The sequence below is a fragment of the Camellia sinensis genome, chromosome 6, assembly GCF_055761805.1.
Source record: "Camellia sinensis isolate YWXY chromosome 6, ASM5576180v1, whole genome shotgun sequence".
Taxonomy (NCBI): Eukaryota; Viridiplantae; Streptophyta; class Magnoliopsida; order Ericales; family Theaceae; genus Camellia; species Camellia sinensis.
Window position 1 is genome coordinate 103,117,077 of NC_138966.1, and position 16,603 is coordinate 103,133,679.

Sequence of the window (16,603 nt, forward strand, 5' to 3'; positions counted from 1 at the left end):
GCTCGATTCCAGAGGGAGCGTCGGAAGAGAATCGGACGCTGGCAGCGTTAGCGAGGTCTGAAGCTTCCAGATCTGAAGCTTGAATGAGTTAGAGAAGGGAGAGAGGGAGGAGAAAGACAGAGAATGTGGGCAGAGAGTGGGTGGAAAAGGTGGGAAAATTTAGTTGAGGGTATGATAGTCTACTAAAATATTTAAATAATAAATTTTGTCCTTTATGCAAGATTTTATAATTATGAGGGGGTTTAGAGAGTATAATTTTTTTCTTAGTCCTTTTAATAATGAAAGGAAGGTAAAAGGAGTTTATAGCCAAATTTTCCTAATAAGATGCCCATCAAACAAATTACTCATAATATTCACCGGTTAACCAAAAATATTTTGGGAAATTGACCCATAAATCCTAGAAGGTGGGATTGTAATATAATCAGTCCCATATTTAATTTTATATACCTAAAGGTCCCATTATTTAGGGGTGGACAGTTTTGCCCATGAACTTACTGTTTTGGGTTTGGTGATATTATGTTTGAATAATGTGGGTGTATGTAACGTTTGGGAAAAGGACTTGAACGTCAGAAAAATCATTCCATAATTACATAATGAGATCCTTGGGATCACATTACCAAAAAAATAGGACTTGGATGTCTATTAATTTTAAAATGGGACTTGGTAGACTACAACTCTCCAAAATGGGAGTTTTCAATAATTTTCCCAAATATTTTTGTTCAACATTAATCTATCATAATTTTTCAAAACATAAACTTTCAAAATATAAACATTCACACCATTCCACCATTAGCTTAACCGAACACAAATATTTAGCAAATAAACATATATAATTTAAGTTATACGGTTTGGTTTAGTTCAAATCCGGAACCATAGACTTAAATCCAAAACCAATCCACAAAGACCAATTCCCCAATTCTCCAAATCAAGACCGAATCACAAATTAAAAAAACTAAACCAAACTTACCAGATAATCTGGACCGATTCAATTTGTGAATTTTTTGATTTCCTTGTTCAACCCATAGCAACCCAACTAAAATATAAAATAGAAAGCTAAATGAGCCGATGAAAAATCAACATCCACAGCAACAAAGAAAACATGGGTGCTACCATCCACATCGATTACAGTGCCACTCCAACTGAGACATTGCTACGTCCAGGCATGAATGCCAACGCCTAGAGAGTCAATGCCCATAAACTCTTCCCGGTGTGAACACCAAGGGATCAAATGATGAATAGTATACCTTTTTTCCATTGGTATGAATCCCCAAGTCCCGCATTTGGGCCACTTTGTGTGGACACATGAGGTCACTCATGATTTCCATAGACATTTCATTAAGCTCTATAATCAGCAGTCCTAAACTAGAGTCTCATATCCCTAGGAAATTGCATGTGCCTACAAATTCAACATCAAACTTGCAAAGCCACCATAATATGCAAAGACTATAACTTTCACATTCGATTTTCTCTGTTCATTCTATCTTTCAATGCCAATACAGAAACATGCTCTTCATTATCACCACAATGGATGTGAGGGAAACCTAATACTCCATGCAACAATACATAGTTATGAAGACCATGTACATGCACATTTCAAACACTCCCTATACATTTTATGGCAATTACACTAAGAAATGGAAGGGTTTTTATGCTTTGCCATTTGCATATTCAAGAAATATTTTAAAACAGACTTATCTGCTACAAAAACTATTTACCAATACAGAATTTGCCAAATATGTTAGACAAAACTTCCTCCGAGATATCTTCTCCACTTATCTGCGCAAGGGCCAGTGCAGCTTCCCTTAAATCAATTGTCCAAAAGTCCAGAGGTATTTCCTCCTCTATCGACGATTTCAATCTCACAAGGGCTTCCTTGGTTCGAACAAGTTGCTCACATTGTCTCTGAAAAGTTTATCCACACATCAATAAGTTAATCAGAATCATAAATCAAATCATGATATGCATCAAAATCAATCCAGCTCTGATAGTTTATTGATACATCAATAAGTCAATCAGAATCATAAATCAAATCATGATATGCATAAAAATCAATCAAACTTACAAACAAGACAAAATTGTTACAAGAAAGGCCCTCATTTGGGATACCAACAGAGGAATATGATTAGCAAGTCCAATAACATCTCTGGCTCTGAAGTAGATACACCAAAAAAACAACCAGAAAGATTCCTGGCATTCCCTCTTGGATTAAACACTATGGTGCAACTCAGGAGTTAGGTCGAAGTAGGCACTCAACCCCACTCCAAGAAGGATAAACAGGTTAAAGAAAAAAGAACAAAACATGGTGGAATGTTTAGTACTGTTTAGAATAGCAACACTTCCTTGGTAAAGGATGTACATTTCCAAATCAAGAGCTACCTCAAAACTCTGATGATACTAACATGCTGTGTTACATGGACTCGGCACTTTGGGGCGAAGTACCCGTGTCGACGCGATACGACACGGGTGCGGGTGTGGGATCTGTGTCGGATTCGCCTATCCTCTCTCGGACACGCTCTTTACAGACAGCAAAAGAAATGAAAGAGGTGAGAGCAAAAGAGAGCCTGGTCGAAGCTCCATCCAGTCGAAGATCGAAGACCTCCAATCCAAGCTCCATCCTTTCGATCCAGTCAAAGATCGAAGCTCCATCAGTCGATCGAACAGCCGAACACCCAGACGACTTCGAAAAGCCTCTCTCTCTCTCTCTCGCCTTCTCTCTCTCCCTCGCGATCGCGATCGATGGCTTCGCTTTTCTCTCCCTCTGTCTCTATCGTTCCTCTGTCTCTTGATTCATATCTCTATTCGTATCTATCTATAAATAATAATAATAATAGTTACGGAACTGAATAATAAATACTAATAACTATTATTATTATATATTACATAATAATTATTATATATCATATAATATATTTATAAGATAATAAATACTTATATATATTAATAAAATAATAAATACATGTATGTAAAACAAAATAAAATAAAAAATTAATTGAAACACATTATTTAAAAAATAGAATAAATAAATAAAATAATTAATGTATATTAAAATAAAAATATTTATAAAAAAATTTAAAAATTTGCCGTGTCCCTTGTCGTGTCCGTATCTCCATTTTTTAGAAATTGTCGTGTCTTGTCTCCGCATTATAATAAATATATTTTTTTTTAAAAAACTATTTAACGTATCCCCATACCCGTATCCAAATTTGGATACATATCCACGTATCCTTAATTTTTAATTTTGAAGTGTCCAACCCCTAGATACGCACCCGCACCCGCACCCGATACCTGTACCCGAGTCCGTGTAACATAGCTGACATGCCTCAAGAATTTTATCTAGTTCCCAGCGGACATCCTAGACATGAAAAACCAAGAATTCACAAGTATAATAAACATCCTACCAGGAAAGTAATCCTGAATAGTACAAAAGTACCATAGACTATTCTCAGCATCCGACTAGGAACAAATATTTGGCACCCGACCTTTTAACTGTGGAAGTTGTTCAGAATTTTCAGACATTTAACTCTTCTTTAGAGGTACAAATATACACTTCAATTTTTAACATATGATAATAACTTGTAAAGGTTACCTTGGATTTAAATTCTTGATCATGAATTAGATTTTTTTTTCCATAAACTAGTAAAATATACTACAATAGCCTGGTAAATGTGAATGGCGATGTTACACGGACTATTCAAAATAAATCAAATATCCGTGTCGGACACTCGACACTTGGACAGTATATGTGTAGATACTTTTCATTGGACACGTATATTTGTATTTAACATAGTTATTTTATATACATATTGTTGTATACTTACAATAAATATCTTTTTGACATTATATGTAACATATAACAATATTTTATCTTGTATAATAGATTAAAAATATAACTTGTTTTTGCCAAGTCCAGGTACCCGTAAATTTAAGGTTTAATGAGTCTGATCTTCAGATACACACCGGCACCCGACACTCTTACTTGAATCCATGTAATCTAGTTGTCAAAGGCTAAACCCCAACCTGCCAATGAACTGAGTTGAGATTTCTCAAACTTGGGATCAAATAGTACTCAAGACTCTGGCCGGAACAAACTCATTGATCATGCCAGGTAGGATCCTCCACACAAGTTGCACTACTACCATCCACTAATGGGAACCAAACATTTCCAGCAATGCAATGGTAATCAAGGGAAATAAGTAAAACAGTTGGACAAAATATCATGGATGGGTCCAAGACATTTCCAGAAAAGCCATTAACTGTGGTTAACCAGGAAAAGGTGCTCTCGCAGATATGCTTTATCCAAAAGCATATTGCCATCCTTTCATTCAATAACTCATCAACACAACTTCTTGACTGAGGACAATCACTAAGGCAATGGGAGACAGGCTATGAAGCATGGACACCTCTCCGGAGGCAATGTATGGGTGTCAGACATAGACACACATCGGATACATGATGGACACGTGTTGGACACTCTACCTAACGTGTCCCCCTTTTTTTTTTTTTTTGAATTTTTGCACCCGGACACTCTTGGACACGTTGAAGACAGAGAGAAACCCTAACCTAGGAGACAGAGAGAGAAACCCTAACCCATTGAAGATAAAGAGAGAGAAAGAGAAAGGGTGAAGAACATGTTGAAGCCCTAGATCGAGGTATGTTCTTCCAATCTGTGGTGTTTTCGACTCTCTCTCTCCCTGTTCGGTGCTCTCTGTTCTTTGTTTCTTTCGTATCTCTCTCTCTCTGTTCGTCTCTCTTGTTCGACGCTCTATCTTCTTTTTTGTTCGACTCTCTCTCCCTCTCTTCGTGTTACTCTCTCTCTCTCTCTCTCTCTCTCTCTCTCTCTCTCTTTTATTCTTTATTTCTCCTTTTTTTTTTACCTTTTTTTAGTAATAAAAGAAACTTTTTTCCGCTCTTTATTTTTTTCTATATTTTTTAATATTCTTGTTTGCTAAACATTAACACATAGAATACATTATGTTTATTTGCAGAAAAAAAATTAAATTGGGAATGATATTTGATATTAAAGTAAATAAATAAATAATATAAATAAATAAAAATAATACATATTTTTAATTTTACATATAATAAATAAAAAAAAAATGATATATATTGAGCATGTCCCTAGAATGTCGTGTCCCCACTTTTTAAAAATTTGTGTGTCCACGTGTCCGTGTCATGTCCCATGTCCGTGTCCATGCTTCACAGGAGAGGGGAAACAATTGAAAAGGGAAACAAAAATAATTAACACAGCTGAATTCACCATGAAAGCAGCTAACCTGGTTCACAGTCCATTTGCGTCCCCCAGAAGGAATCCTGTTAAGACCCACTATCTCTAATATAGCCATTTCCAAATCTGGTAGTCCTCGTCCAGAAACAGCACAAGTAAAAATGAGCTTATTGAAAGAGTTTCCATGAGTATTCCACTCGGAGCATGCAGATGGAGCACAGTCTATTTTGTTGACTACAAGGATCATGGGGGAAGAAGAACCAATTGCAAACTGTAATTTTAACAAGAAAACAAAAAACACTGTAAACCCTCACAGTAACTTTATTTGATAGAGTAATGAAACTAAGCAATGAAATGAAACTAACAGCAGTGATACTCCTTTCTTATACTTTGAACAAATCAAAAGTATAGTAAATATAAAAAAAAATTAGATGAACAAAGACAATGAAGGGAAAAAGACACGAAGCAACATGATTTGAGATACGGACCAAACAAAGCCAATTAATGATGTTCAGCTATTAATTGGTTTAAACACAACATTTAGAGTGAGGAGAGAGATTGGTTAACTTGTAAAACCTTATTGGATTGGATCCTATCAAAAAGGTTCGCATCTTCCACGGTCCACCCATCGGGAGCACTTACAGTAAAAATGATGACATCTGCACCCATAGCAACTGCTTCAGATCTCTCCACACCTGTATATAAACAAAATAGCATATCAAGGACTTGTATATCTTCTCTACAGTCAAAATAACAAAAGAAGCATAACAAAAACTCAGAAAGAGGTAAAAGAAAAAACCATAAATAGGGTGCAAGTCTAAACTTTGTCAACGCACTCAGGCACAAGCTGCAACCATAGGCCTCACATCTATGAATAGCACAAGCTTATTTAGATCATACCAAAAGCAATGGTCATCTAATCTGGCAGGGGAGTAGTCAAATCGTTTTCATGAAATCATTTTATATCTTTTACTTTTCAACTTAATAAGACATTCTAAACAATTTAAATATTTATGGCAGACCATGAACTTACCTTGTTTAAGTTTAGAGTGACTTGCTAATCCACAGTTATTTATCTCAACTTTGTATAAACTAGCATTCTAACAGAATCAAAATACAAGACAGTTTAGATATATCTGCATTTTTTTTTATTCCCAAGTGCTTCAGGAACTTATCTTGTTTAAGTCATCTCTTTTTTATACTGACCTATTCTAACAAAATTAAATTACAATCCATTGTTGGGATATATCCTCATTTTTCTATTCCCAAATGCTTCATGAACTTACCCTGCTCAAGTCATCTCTTTTACTGACTTTATCCACAGCTATTTATTTCAACCTTGCATGAACTAATATTCTAACAGAATTAATACACAAGCTAGTGTTCAGATATATCCTCAAAATTTCATTCCCAAGTGCTTTGACTACATATACAACTTGATTTGAATGGGCCAAAACTTACCTCATCAAGGATACATATATAAAGAAAAAAAATACTCGAAACCTAGGGTATCCCTCTAAACCAAACCAAACCAAACCAAACCAAACCAAATCTTAAGTCCCATCAAATGGGATCGGCTATATGAATCTTTCTTTTCCAATCCGGCTACCACAAAAAAAAAAAAAAAATACACAATTTCATTTTGTTAGAGTATGCCTGATTTATTTTAGTTCTTTTGGAAAGCATATCATGGTATGCTTATAATCACCCAAAACAATCTTTGAAATGATGTTTTCTAAAGATACACTTGCCTTCCCTTATTTTGATCATGTGATCAAACTATTTCAAAACATACTGAATGTAAGTTTTCTGAATGAAACTGTATATTCAATTGTGTCTAATACAAATATTACAACCGATATATATAGCAAACTTAAACCTAATCTAAAATGGGAAATAAGAATAACCTTATACAATCAATCAATCTAAAATATACAAGCAATCTAATTGATATATTTCCATAATATGCTCACACCCCCGCTCAAACTCAAAGTGTTTTAGCAGAAAATACCGAGAGTTTGCCAAGAAGAAACTGAAAGCGGATAGTGGTGTGAGTCTTTGTTAAGAAATCAGCAAGTTGCAAGGCCGAAAAAACGAAAGGAAGCGAGATGGAGCCAGACTGCAGATGCTGACGTACAAAATGACAATCAATCTTAATGTGCTTCGTCCGCTCATGAAAGATAGTGTTATGTGCAATCTGAATAGCACTGCGATTGTCACAGTAAAGGGAGATCGGAGAAGACCGAGGGACACCCAAATCAATCAAGAGACAACGAAGCCAAACAATCTCAGCAGTGGCATGAGTCATAGCACGATACTCAACCTCGGCAGTGAAACGCGCAACAACAGTCTGTTTCTTGCTCTTCCAAGAAATCAAGGAATCACCAAGAAACATGCAGAAGCCAAAAGTGGACTTGCGATCAGTGACATCACCAGCCCAATCAGAATCAATATAAGCCACCAAGTCCAAAGAGAAAGTAGAAGACAACAGTAAACCCCGAAATATAGTACCCTGAAGATAATGAAGAATCCGAACCAAAGTAGCCCAATGTGTAGAACGAGAAGCAGAAACTAACTGACTAACCACATGAACAGCATAGGCAAGATTAGGGGGAGTAACCATCAGATAGACTAAGCAACCCACGAGCTAACGATATAAAGTAGGATCATCTAAAAGAACACCATCAGCAGTGGTGAGTTTCACATTAAGCTCAATAGGGGTATCAGAAATCTTAGCATCAGTAAGACCGGCACGATGAAAACCTCATTGACATACTTGACCTGAGATAAAAAGTAGCCCTTGGGGGAAGAAGCTACCTCAATATCAAGAAAATACCGCAAGGGGACCAGATCCTTCATTTCAGAGGTGCGGAAAAGATACTGTTTGACCTCAGAGATAGCAAAAGAGTCAAAGCCAGTGATGATCATATCATCCACATATAGTAATAAGGCAACAAATCCAACAAAGGTGTAGAGAAGAAATAAAGCAGAGTCCTGGGCACAAGGATGAAATCAAAACTCAGTAACAGCAATCTGAAAGCGATCATACCAAACACGAGGAGACTGTTTCAGACCATACAGAGCACACCGAAGGTGACAAACCTGTCCAAAGGAATGGTGAAAGCCAGAAGGAGGACGTATGTAAACTTCCTCGGTGAGATGACCATTAAGAAAATCATTCTTAACATCCATCTGATAAAGAGGCCAAGAACAAACAACAGCGACAGAGATCAAAGCATAGGCAGTAGTCATCTTGGCAACAGGTGCAGAAGTCTCCTCATAATCAATATTATACTCCTATGAGAAACCTTTGGCAACCAGACGAACTTTGTAGTGTTTAAGAGAATTATCAGAATGAGTCTTGACTTTGTAGACCCATTTGCAACCAACTAGATTCTTACCAGCAGGCAAATGAACCAACTCCCAAGTACTAGTTTTCTGTAGAGCAGACAACTCATCCTCCATAGCTTGAACCCAATGAAGATCCTGACAGGCCTCCTTGTGAAACTAAGATTCTGAAAAAAAGTGAATAGCAGACAAAAAAGTATGATATGAAGCAGAAAAACATGTATTAGACCAACCCAATCTGTTTGGAGGATGACGTGCTCTAGTAGGATATCGATATTCAGCAAGATCAGAGTCGTCTGAAGCAGGGGGATCAGCAGCAGAGGTAGAGACAACCGGTGGAGGAGGAGTCGTGTGACGAGAATAAACTAACAACAGAGGAGGAGAAGAAACCGAAGGAGGAGAAGCAACCAGAGATGAAGCAAAAGGAGAAGATGGAACAAGCTCAGGAGGAATTGTTGAGATGTACTCATCAGACGGGGCCTTAGAAGGAAACGGATCAATATGAACCAAATCCTTTTTGGAAACTGGGGTGGTGAAAGGAGGAAGCTGAAAGTAAGGTAGACGTTCGAGAAAGGCAACATGGCGAGAGATATAAAGGCGACGGGAAATAGGGTCATAACAACGATAATCTTTCTAAGTGAGACTATAACCCAAAAAAACACATAAGACAGACCGGACACTAAGTTTGATCCTATCTTTACGGAGTAAAAGGACAAAATAAGTAGACCTAAACATACGAAGGAGGGAGTAAATAAGTTGTTGAGAAAACAAAGCCTCATAAGGAGACTGAACAGAAAGAAGGGGAGTAGGCATACGGTTGAGAAGAAAAGCAGCAGTAAGAACTGCCTCACCCCAAAACGGAGCCAGAACAGAGGTAGAGAGAAGAAGAGACCTAACTGTCTCAAGGAGATAACGGTGTTTACACTCAGCTCAACCATTTTGGGCAGGTTAATCAGTACAAGAAGTTTGGTGAATGATTCCTAATTTGGCCAAATATTCACAGAATTCGGTTTTAAAGTATTCCCCGCCCAAGTCAGACCGCAATAATTTAATAGTAGACCTAAACTGTGTAGTGACCATGGACTAGAAAGTATGGTATATCTGGTAGAAGTTAGACTAATGAGTTATAAGATAAACCCAGATGTAACGGGTGCAGTCATCAACAAATGACACATAGTATGTAGAACTCCCTTTGGTAAGAGCAGGAGAAGGGCCCCAAACATTAGTATGAACTAAAGAAAATGGTGTATCAGATATAAAAGTGCTTTTACAAAAAGATAAGGTTGTCATCTTGGCAAGTTTACACCCCCGACATTTAGTAAGTTCATTAGGAGAAATTTTACCCAAGATACCTGATTGAGCTAAAGACCGTAAGCGGTTAGCAGACAAATACCCTAATCTAGAATGTCACAAGTAGAAAGGACTGGATAGAGAATCAAACTGAAAAAAGGAAAAGGCAGTTAGAGAAGTTGTCAAAGGCAAATGCAAGCTCTCTACCACATAGAGGTCCCTAACTCTACGGCTAGTCCTAATCTGCTGCTTAGACATCCGATCCTGCACGGAACAGATAGAAAAGGAAAAGATAACATCAAAACCAGAGGCATCAAGCTGATTGATAGATAATAAACTGACAGATAACTGAGGAACATAAAAGACAGATGGAATAGAGACAACAAACATAGCAGATGATAGGACAGACCCAACAGATATAACAGATATACGAGACCCATTAACAGCATTGATAGTAATGGAAAGGGAGGAGAAGTACAATGTTGAAGTAAGAAGAGATGAGGAGTCATATGATGAGAGGCACCAGAGTCAAAAAGCTAGACAGACGAAGAAATACCTGAAGAAGACCCAAGCAAACCTGAATGAAGAAAGAAAACAATAAAGATAGACAGGGATGGCTGGAAGGTAGACAATGTATGCTAAAGCTGACTAATCTGAGCAGTCAAGGAAGCCAAGTCAGGATTAGGAGCCGGAGCAGATGCAATAGAACCGGCGGGAGGCCGAACGGTACTCAGAGGAGGAGCATAGAACTTGATTGGAAATTACCGAGAAAACGAGGCAGACACAGGCAAAGCAAACAAACATCCCTTATTGGGACAATGATACTTCCAATGACCCCTCTGATGGCAGAAGGCACACTCATCAAAAGCTAGAGACATCGTAATAACCAGAAGTTTGAGAGGTTGAAGTGTAATAAATCCAAAATGGGCAACCAGGGAGCAAAGGGTAATAACGAGAAACCTGCGGGTTACAATGTAATAAATTTGAAAATAAGGTATTAAGTATAAACCATCGAAGGAGAATAAATTTGAAAATAAAGTATTAAGTATAAACCACCGATGGAGATCGAAGCTGAAGGTGATCGAAGTTGAGGAATAGAGTAGATTCTGAGAGATGAAACCAAAGAGAGACTGAAGGAGAACCAGAATCCGAAGTCAAAGTCGAAGGCGTATGAGTGTGAACATAATCGCAAACCAGAGGCAAATAGAGAGAGTTGCGATGCTGATGTTCATGTAGAAACCAGATGGGTCGACCATGAAATAAAACCAGAGAGAGAAGACGAGCTGCAATGAGTCAACAACTAGACGAGTCGAACCACTAAATGGGTGCGACTACCAGATAGCATGAACAAAGAGGAAATCCAGATGGGTCGACTGCGACAAGGCACAATCACGGGCAGATGGGTCACGAACAGATGAGTGATGGGTCACACACCTAAGTTGAACCAGAATGAGCTTGAGAGAAGAAAGCACGAATACAAACAAGAGAGCAACGGTGACGGCTCTAGGGTTTCGGATCAGAGAACGGCTTTGATACCATGTAAGTTTTTTGAATGAAACTGTATATTCAATTGTGTCTAATACAAAGATTACAACCGATATATATAGCAAACCTAAACCTAATCTAAAATAGGAAATAAGAATAACCCAATACAATCAATCAATCTAAAATATACAAGCAATCTAATTGAAATATTTCCATAATATGCTCACATCAAAGAGCAATTCTAAAAAAATTTGATGTAAGCATAATCAACCAAATCAATTTCCATTGCATAGGAAGTCGACATGCCCACAAAATAAAATATGATTACGAAAACCAAATTAAAATTTTTTGAGCGGCAAGCTCAAAAATGAAATCTTAGTTGAAGGTTTGACGTGTTCGCCTTAATCTTGTTTCTATACATCAACTCATACAAGTCCTAACCATAAAGATAATGCAAAGAGGATAGCCATACCGATCTTCTCCACAACATCCTCTGTTTGCCTGATACCTGCTGTATCAAGAAGGGTGATAGGGATACCACGAACTGAAATACTGGCTTCTACGACATCCCGCGTGGTTCCAGCAATATCAGTAACTATTGCTCTCTCACTCTGCATGCTACAAGGTAATTAAGGTACTCAATAAGATGTAAAGCTGCAGAGCTGCAATTATAATTGTTCGCATGGTCAGTGTTAAAGCCAAAGCTTATAAAGAGTAAAAGAGGAAAAGGATGGTAAACAATAAACCCACATTCAGTCAAATATAGTGTTCATCTAGACCTATTCAGAATACTTACCAGTATCAATATCTCATCATCACAAAGAACATACTATACATGAACCATAATTCTTCAATGATAAATTTCAAATGGCAGCCCACATCTTATTGCATACTCTTGTCAAAGAAGATATAGAATGTTCTTTGTGATGATGAAATATTCTGAACTATAATTCTTCAATGATAAATTTCATATACCATCAAAGAAGATAAACCTAGGTACAGAAGTTTGACAGCTGATTCTCTCCCTCCCTCTAATAATTTTTTTTTTTTTGGAGGATACTAACATAAATGACACTAAGATCAAGACTATGGAGCAGCTCACCAACCTAAACATATCTCTAAATGCATATCAACATTGTCCCAGGAATAAAGAATTAAGAGGTAAAAAAACTATAGATGAAGAATGAATGTACAGATACTAATGCAGTGACACTCCTCAGCTGTCACGTGAGCAAAACATAAGTAGTGCCAGAAACAATTTGTTGAAACGTACTTTGCTCCATGCATTAAGGAGGCTTGACTTCCCAACATTAGGCCGACCAACAATTGCTATCTGCAAATTTTTATCAAAAAGAACATCACAAAAAGTTCACATTTGCACTAATGCGGAAACGAAAACATTAATGACATCTTTCTTCACACTCTGCCAAAAACATAAAAATGGCCTAATCAGAGTGCAATATGTGTGTAGATGATTATTCCAAATCATGCCACACAGAAAAAGAATGAGGTACAAAAACACCTGTGCAGCAACCTTAAGCATAAATAAGAAGAATTTACTCTAGTAAGGAATTCTGTGAAGCATCATTCACAAACATATTAATAATGAAGAAAGATGAGGATCTGGTGGTGAAAAGGAAGTTATGAGAGGATCCATGCCAACTATGAGAAATGCAGAGAGTTTATTCTTTTAAGCATGAAAAGAAGCATACCAGTGATTTCTGTTTCAAATAATACCTGTAATCCAGATTGCAAGAGCTTGTCATAATTGGCAGTTTCCAATGCATTCTCCACATCACCCGACATGGCATGTATTTTTTCCTTAATTAAGTTCAAGTTTAGTGGTGGCATCTCATCATCAAAATCTAAACGAGCTTCAATCTCAGTAAGCAACTCAATACACTGAGCTCTAAGTGATTTAACTAAAGAAGAGAAGCCACCCTGTCATAGCAAATAAGTTATGCAGGATTATTTACAATGACTTCAACTAAGGTTTAAATATTGAGAATACAGCAAATGTTAAGAACTCTTTAGTTAATCAAAGAAGCAATGTATAATTCGCTGGAAGAAAAAGGCCAACAGAATCAGTCCTGAAAAGAAGACGTGCCTGTATTCCGGCTAAAGCAGCATCCGCAGCAGCAACAGACTGAGCTGAAATAAGTTTTCCTACATTTTCAGCTTGGGAGAGGTCTAAGCGACCATTTAAAAAGGCACGGAGGGTGAACTCTCCTGGTAGAAAATAAAAACATATTTTATTTGACATGTAGATCTGTGTGTGTGCGCGCCCACACGTGCCCGGATGTAATTTACATACATATATATGTATGTGCCACAGTTATAATTTAAGATCTATACTGAGCTTAAGTCTGGATTAACTAGCTTGGATGTAACCCAAATGGACCAATCACAAAGTATAATTTCTATGGAATTCATGCTTCACAAACAACATCATCACTCATCTAATTTGCACTCAAATTCAAAACTAGAAAGCCAGGGTCCATATGCAAGCTCTCTTTTTAGACCAGATCCACTAAGAGATAAAAATTGAGAATTAAATGCAAAAACTTATGCAAGTTAACCACAGTTTAAAAAATAATCATTAAATTCTAAAAAAAGTCAAACATCCAACAAATTCACATACCAAATCAACATGTAGTAACCATCTAGTGACATTTGTATCTTATATTAGCTATTTTATAATTTTATCTACAATTCTCAAACTTCATATAGATAGGTACCTCAAATGAGTTGAAAATTCATAAATTTGACAATGATGATATTGACTACCTTAGTCACAGATTGCAGCATTTTGTGAACCACCTGGACTCATAGAATACTAAATATGGGGGCCCAGTGCTGACAGTTTGAAAATTTGCTCTTGACTTTCGAGCAAAATTCACCACTAATGCTCGAAAGTTTCGTTCCAACTCCCTTGTGTTCTTTTAGTTTCTTTTGGTCATAAGCCCAAGACAAGCTACACAATTAAAATACAGAAAAAACACCAACCAAGGTCTTTGATTTTTGTGTTTCTTCTGACTTCTTTATTGAGGACAAGAACAACAAAAAGAGTAATAATAGCAAAACATGCTACTCCCTCTGCGTTCTCTTCCTTTGAATTAGAGCAACAAAAGCAATCCAGTCCATCCCAAGTGTTTCATACAATACAACCACCTACCAAATTACCGGAAGGCTAGCTGACAACTTAGTATCACTCCAACTCCCTAACTAATTTATTGCTATTATGTATCAATTGTCTTCAATATACACACACAGACATTCATGTCATACATTAATGACATCATAAGGTGAACAAAATAGAAAAACCCTCATTTATTATGGCAATGCCAGTTGTCCTAATAAAAGATAAATCAAGAAACTGACCTGGTTCAGCAAGCCTTGCCCCACCTTCTAAACAAGCTCTCAATACACGGCGCATGCACACTTCACTCCCATGACATTGTAGCTCAACCACATCTTCTCTCGTGTAAGATCTTGGAGCCAACATGGGTACCACCAATACCTAAGACAGGAGGAAACCCAAAAAAAAACATTAAAAACTAAATCACAATAATAAACACCACATTTAATGCTTCAGCAAACTGCTCTAATATATTCTGACCTTCTGGGACCCAAACAATGAGAACTTAAATAACACAATTCCAAAATTAGATCAAAACCTTGAATGTGTCCTTTCAACAATATTCAAGTATCATAAGATATATATGACACAACTAATGGAACCCCAAAGGCATAGCCATTTAGAGCAAGTTTGTTTGGGGATTAAATGGAGGATTTTAGTGGGTTGGCTGACATATGATTGAGCTCCTCATGTCGGCTAATCCATTGTTTGGTTTTATTTTTTATTTATTTTTTTCAGATTGTGTACATGGGATTCTTATCACATATGGAGCACAAGTAATACCTCCACCCCACAGTGTTCCACATATCTCCCTCCCTTGACAGACGGTTAGAAATAATTTTTTTGCTTATCATTTATCTCACCCTAACAAAACGTAAGACAACTAATAGTATGGTGGTATTATTATTCCCACCAATTCCAATCACAATCCCATGGTATTCAATCCCGTAAATTAATCGGGCAACCAAAGGTGACCTTAAAGTTCAACATCACAGATATCCATTGTACAGCTAATGGGTTCTCCAACAAACCCTATGAATGCTCCAATTCCTACATTCAAAAACAAACAAGACATCACAATTCAAAAATGATCAATTTTTCCAACATACTCTTTTTGCATTTGATTCTTTTGCTAAGAAAAACCTCGAATCTCTAAAGAAACAGTAGGAAATTCCAAAATGTACCTCATCAATGACATTCCCATGGCAGTCCGAAACCACGCCGTACTCCACAACATGGCTCGTGGGCCGCCAACCCGAGCGCTTCCCCTTCTTCTTCGCAGAACGAAACACGCGGCCAACAATAGCCACCGCCGACGGACCAGACAGCCGGACAATCCCCACCGCACCGGGCGGACCTCCCAAGGAAGTGACAATGGCTGCAATCGTGCTTGAACTCGCAGCAACATGGTCCGAATTCACAGCACTCTGTCCCAATCTCTCATCTTTCGTCAGTACCAGTGTTTTCTCTGCAATTACAATGACAAAAACATATATGTGAGCTTGTACACACACAAAGATATGTAGAGAGAGAGAGAGAGGACCTTGAGGGGAGAGATGGGGTTTTGCTAGGGTTTTGGAATTGGGGGTGGGAGAGAAGAGGAGAGAGAGTTTTTTTGAGGTGTGGATTGAGAATTGGGGAAACAATGAGGCCATGGTTGTTGTTGGTCTCGAAGAAGCCCAGAAGACATTGTTGAGGAGATGGCGAAAGGATGGTAGAAGAGCCATTGCTGTTACCCTGATTTTTCTTTGGCTCAGAAGATAAACCCCCCACACTCGTTAGGAGGAGCGTGGCCTGAATGAAAAAAATGGGCAGTGCTGTGTTTGGTTGGGAGGAAAATATTGACCCATGTCCACCGTGTGAATAGTTCGTTTTGCGAGATTGGTTGAGCACATTATTCATTTTAAAAGTTTGACCCATGTCCACCATATGAATAGTTCATTTTGCGAGATTAGTTGAGCACATTATTCATTTTAAAATTTTAATCGAATATTGAAAATCATTTAATTTGAACATATTTATTTATGGAAAAAAAATAGGTAGATTTTATGATTTTAAAATTCTTAGTCTATTTTTTTAAGATAAAAATACTATTCATGTAGCTATCAATACTCAGT

General features: G+C 37.4%; 1 protein-coding gene across 5 annotated transcripts; it reads right to left on the reverse strand.

The window, feature by feature from the left end:
* Nucleotides 1-1,430: 1,430 nt before the first annotated feature.
* LOC114306528 (tRNA modification GTPase) lies at nt 1,431-16,356 on the reverse strand. 5 transcript variants are annotated; one of them, XM_082874343.1, is made up of 11 exons: nt 16,223-16,353; nt 15,671-15,954; nt 15,462-15,536; nt 14,729-14,867; nt 13,455-13,576; nt 13,085-13,288; nt 12,621-12,680; nt 11,820-11,958; nt 5,792-5,919; nt 5,274-5,495; nt 1,431-1,902 (listed from the first exon to the last, which is right to left on the reverse strand). In XM_082874343.1, the coding sequence occupies exons 3-11, from the start codon at nt 15,474-15,476 to the stop codon at nt 1,708-1,710; spliced, it is 1,224 nt and encodes a 407-aa protein (XP_082730469.1). In that variant the 5' UTR covers nt 15,477-15,536; nt 15,671-15,954; nt 16,223-16,353; the 3' UTR covers nt 1,431-1,707. The 5 variants fall into 5 exon arrangements, with proteins under 5 accessions (XP_082730469.1, XP_082730470.1, XP_082730468.1 ...); XM_082874344.1 differs by having other exon boundaries at nt 5,801-5,919; nt 16,030-16,293; XM_082874342.1 differs by having other exon boundaries at nt 16,030-16,293.
* Nucleotides 16,357-16,603: the final 247 nt, after the last annotated feature.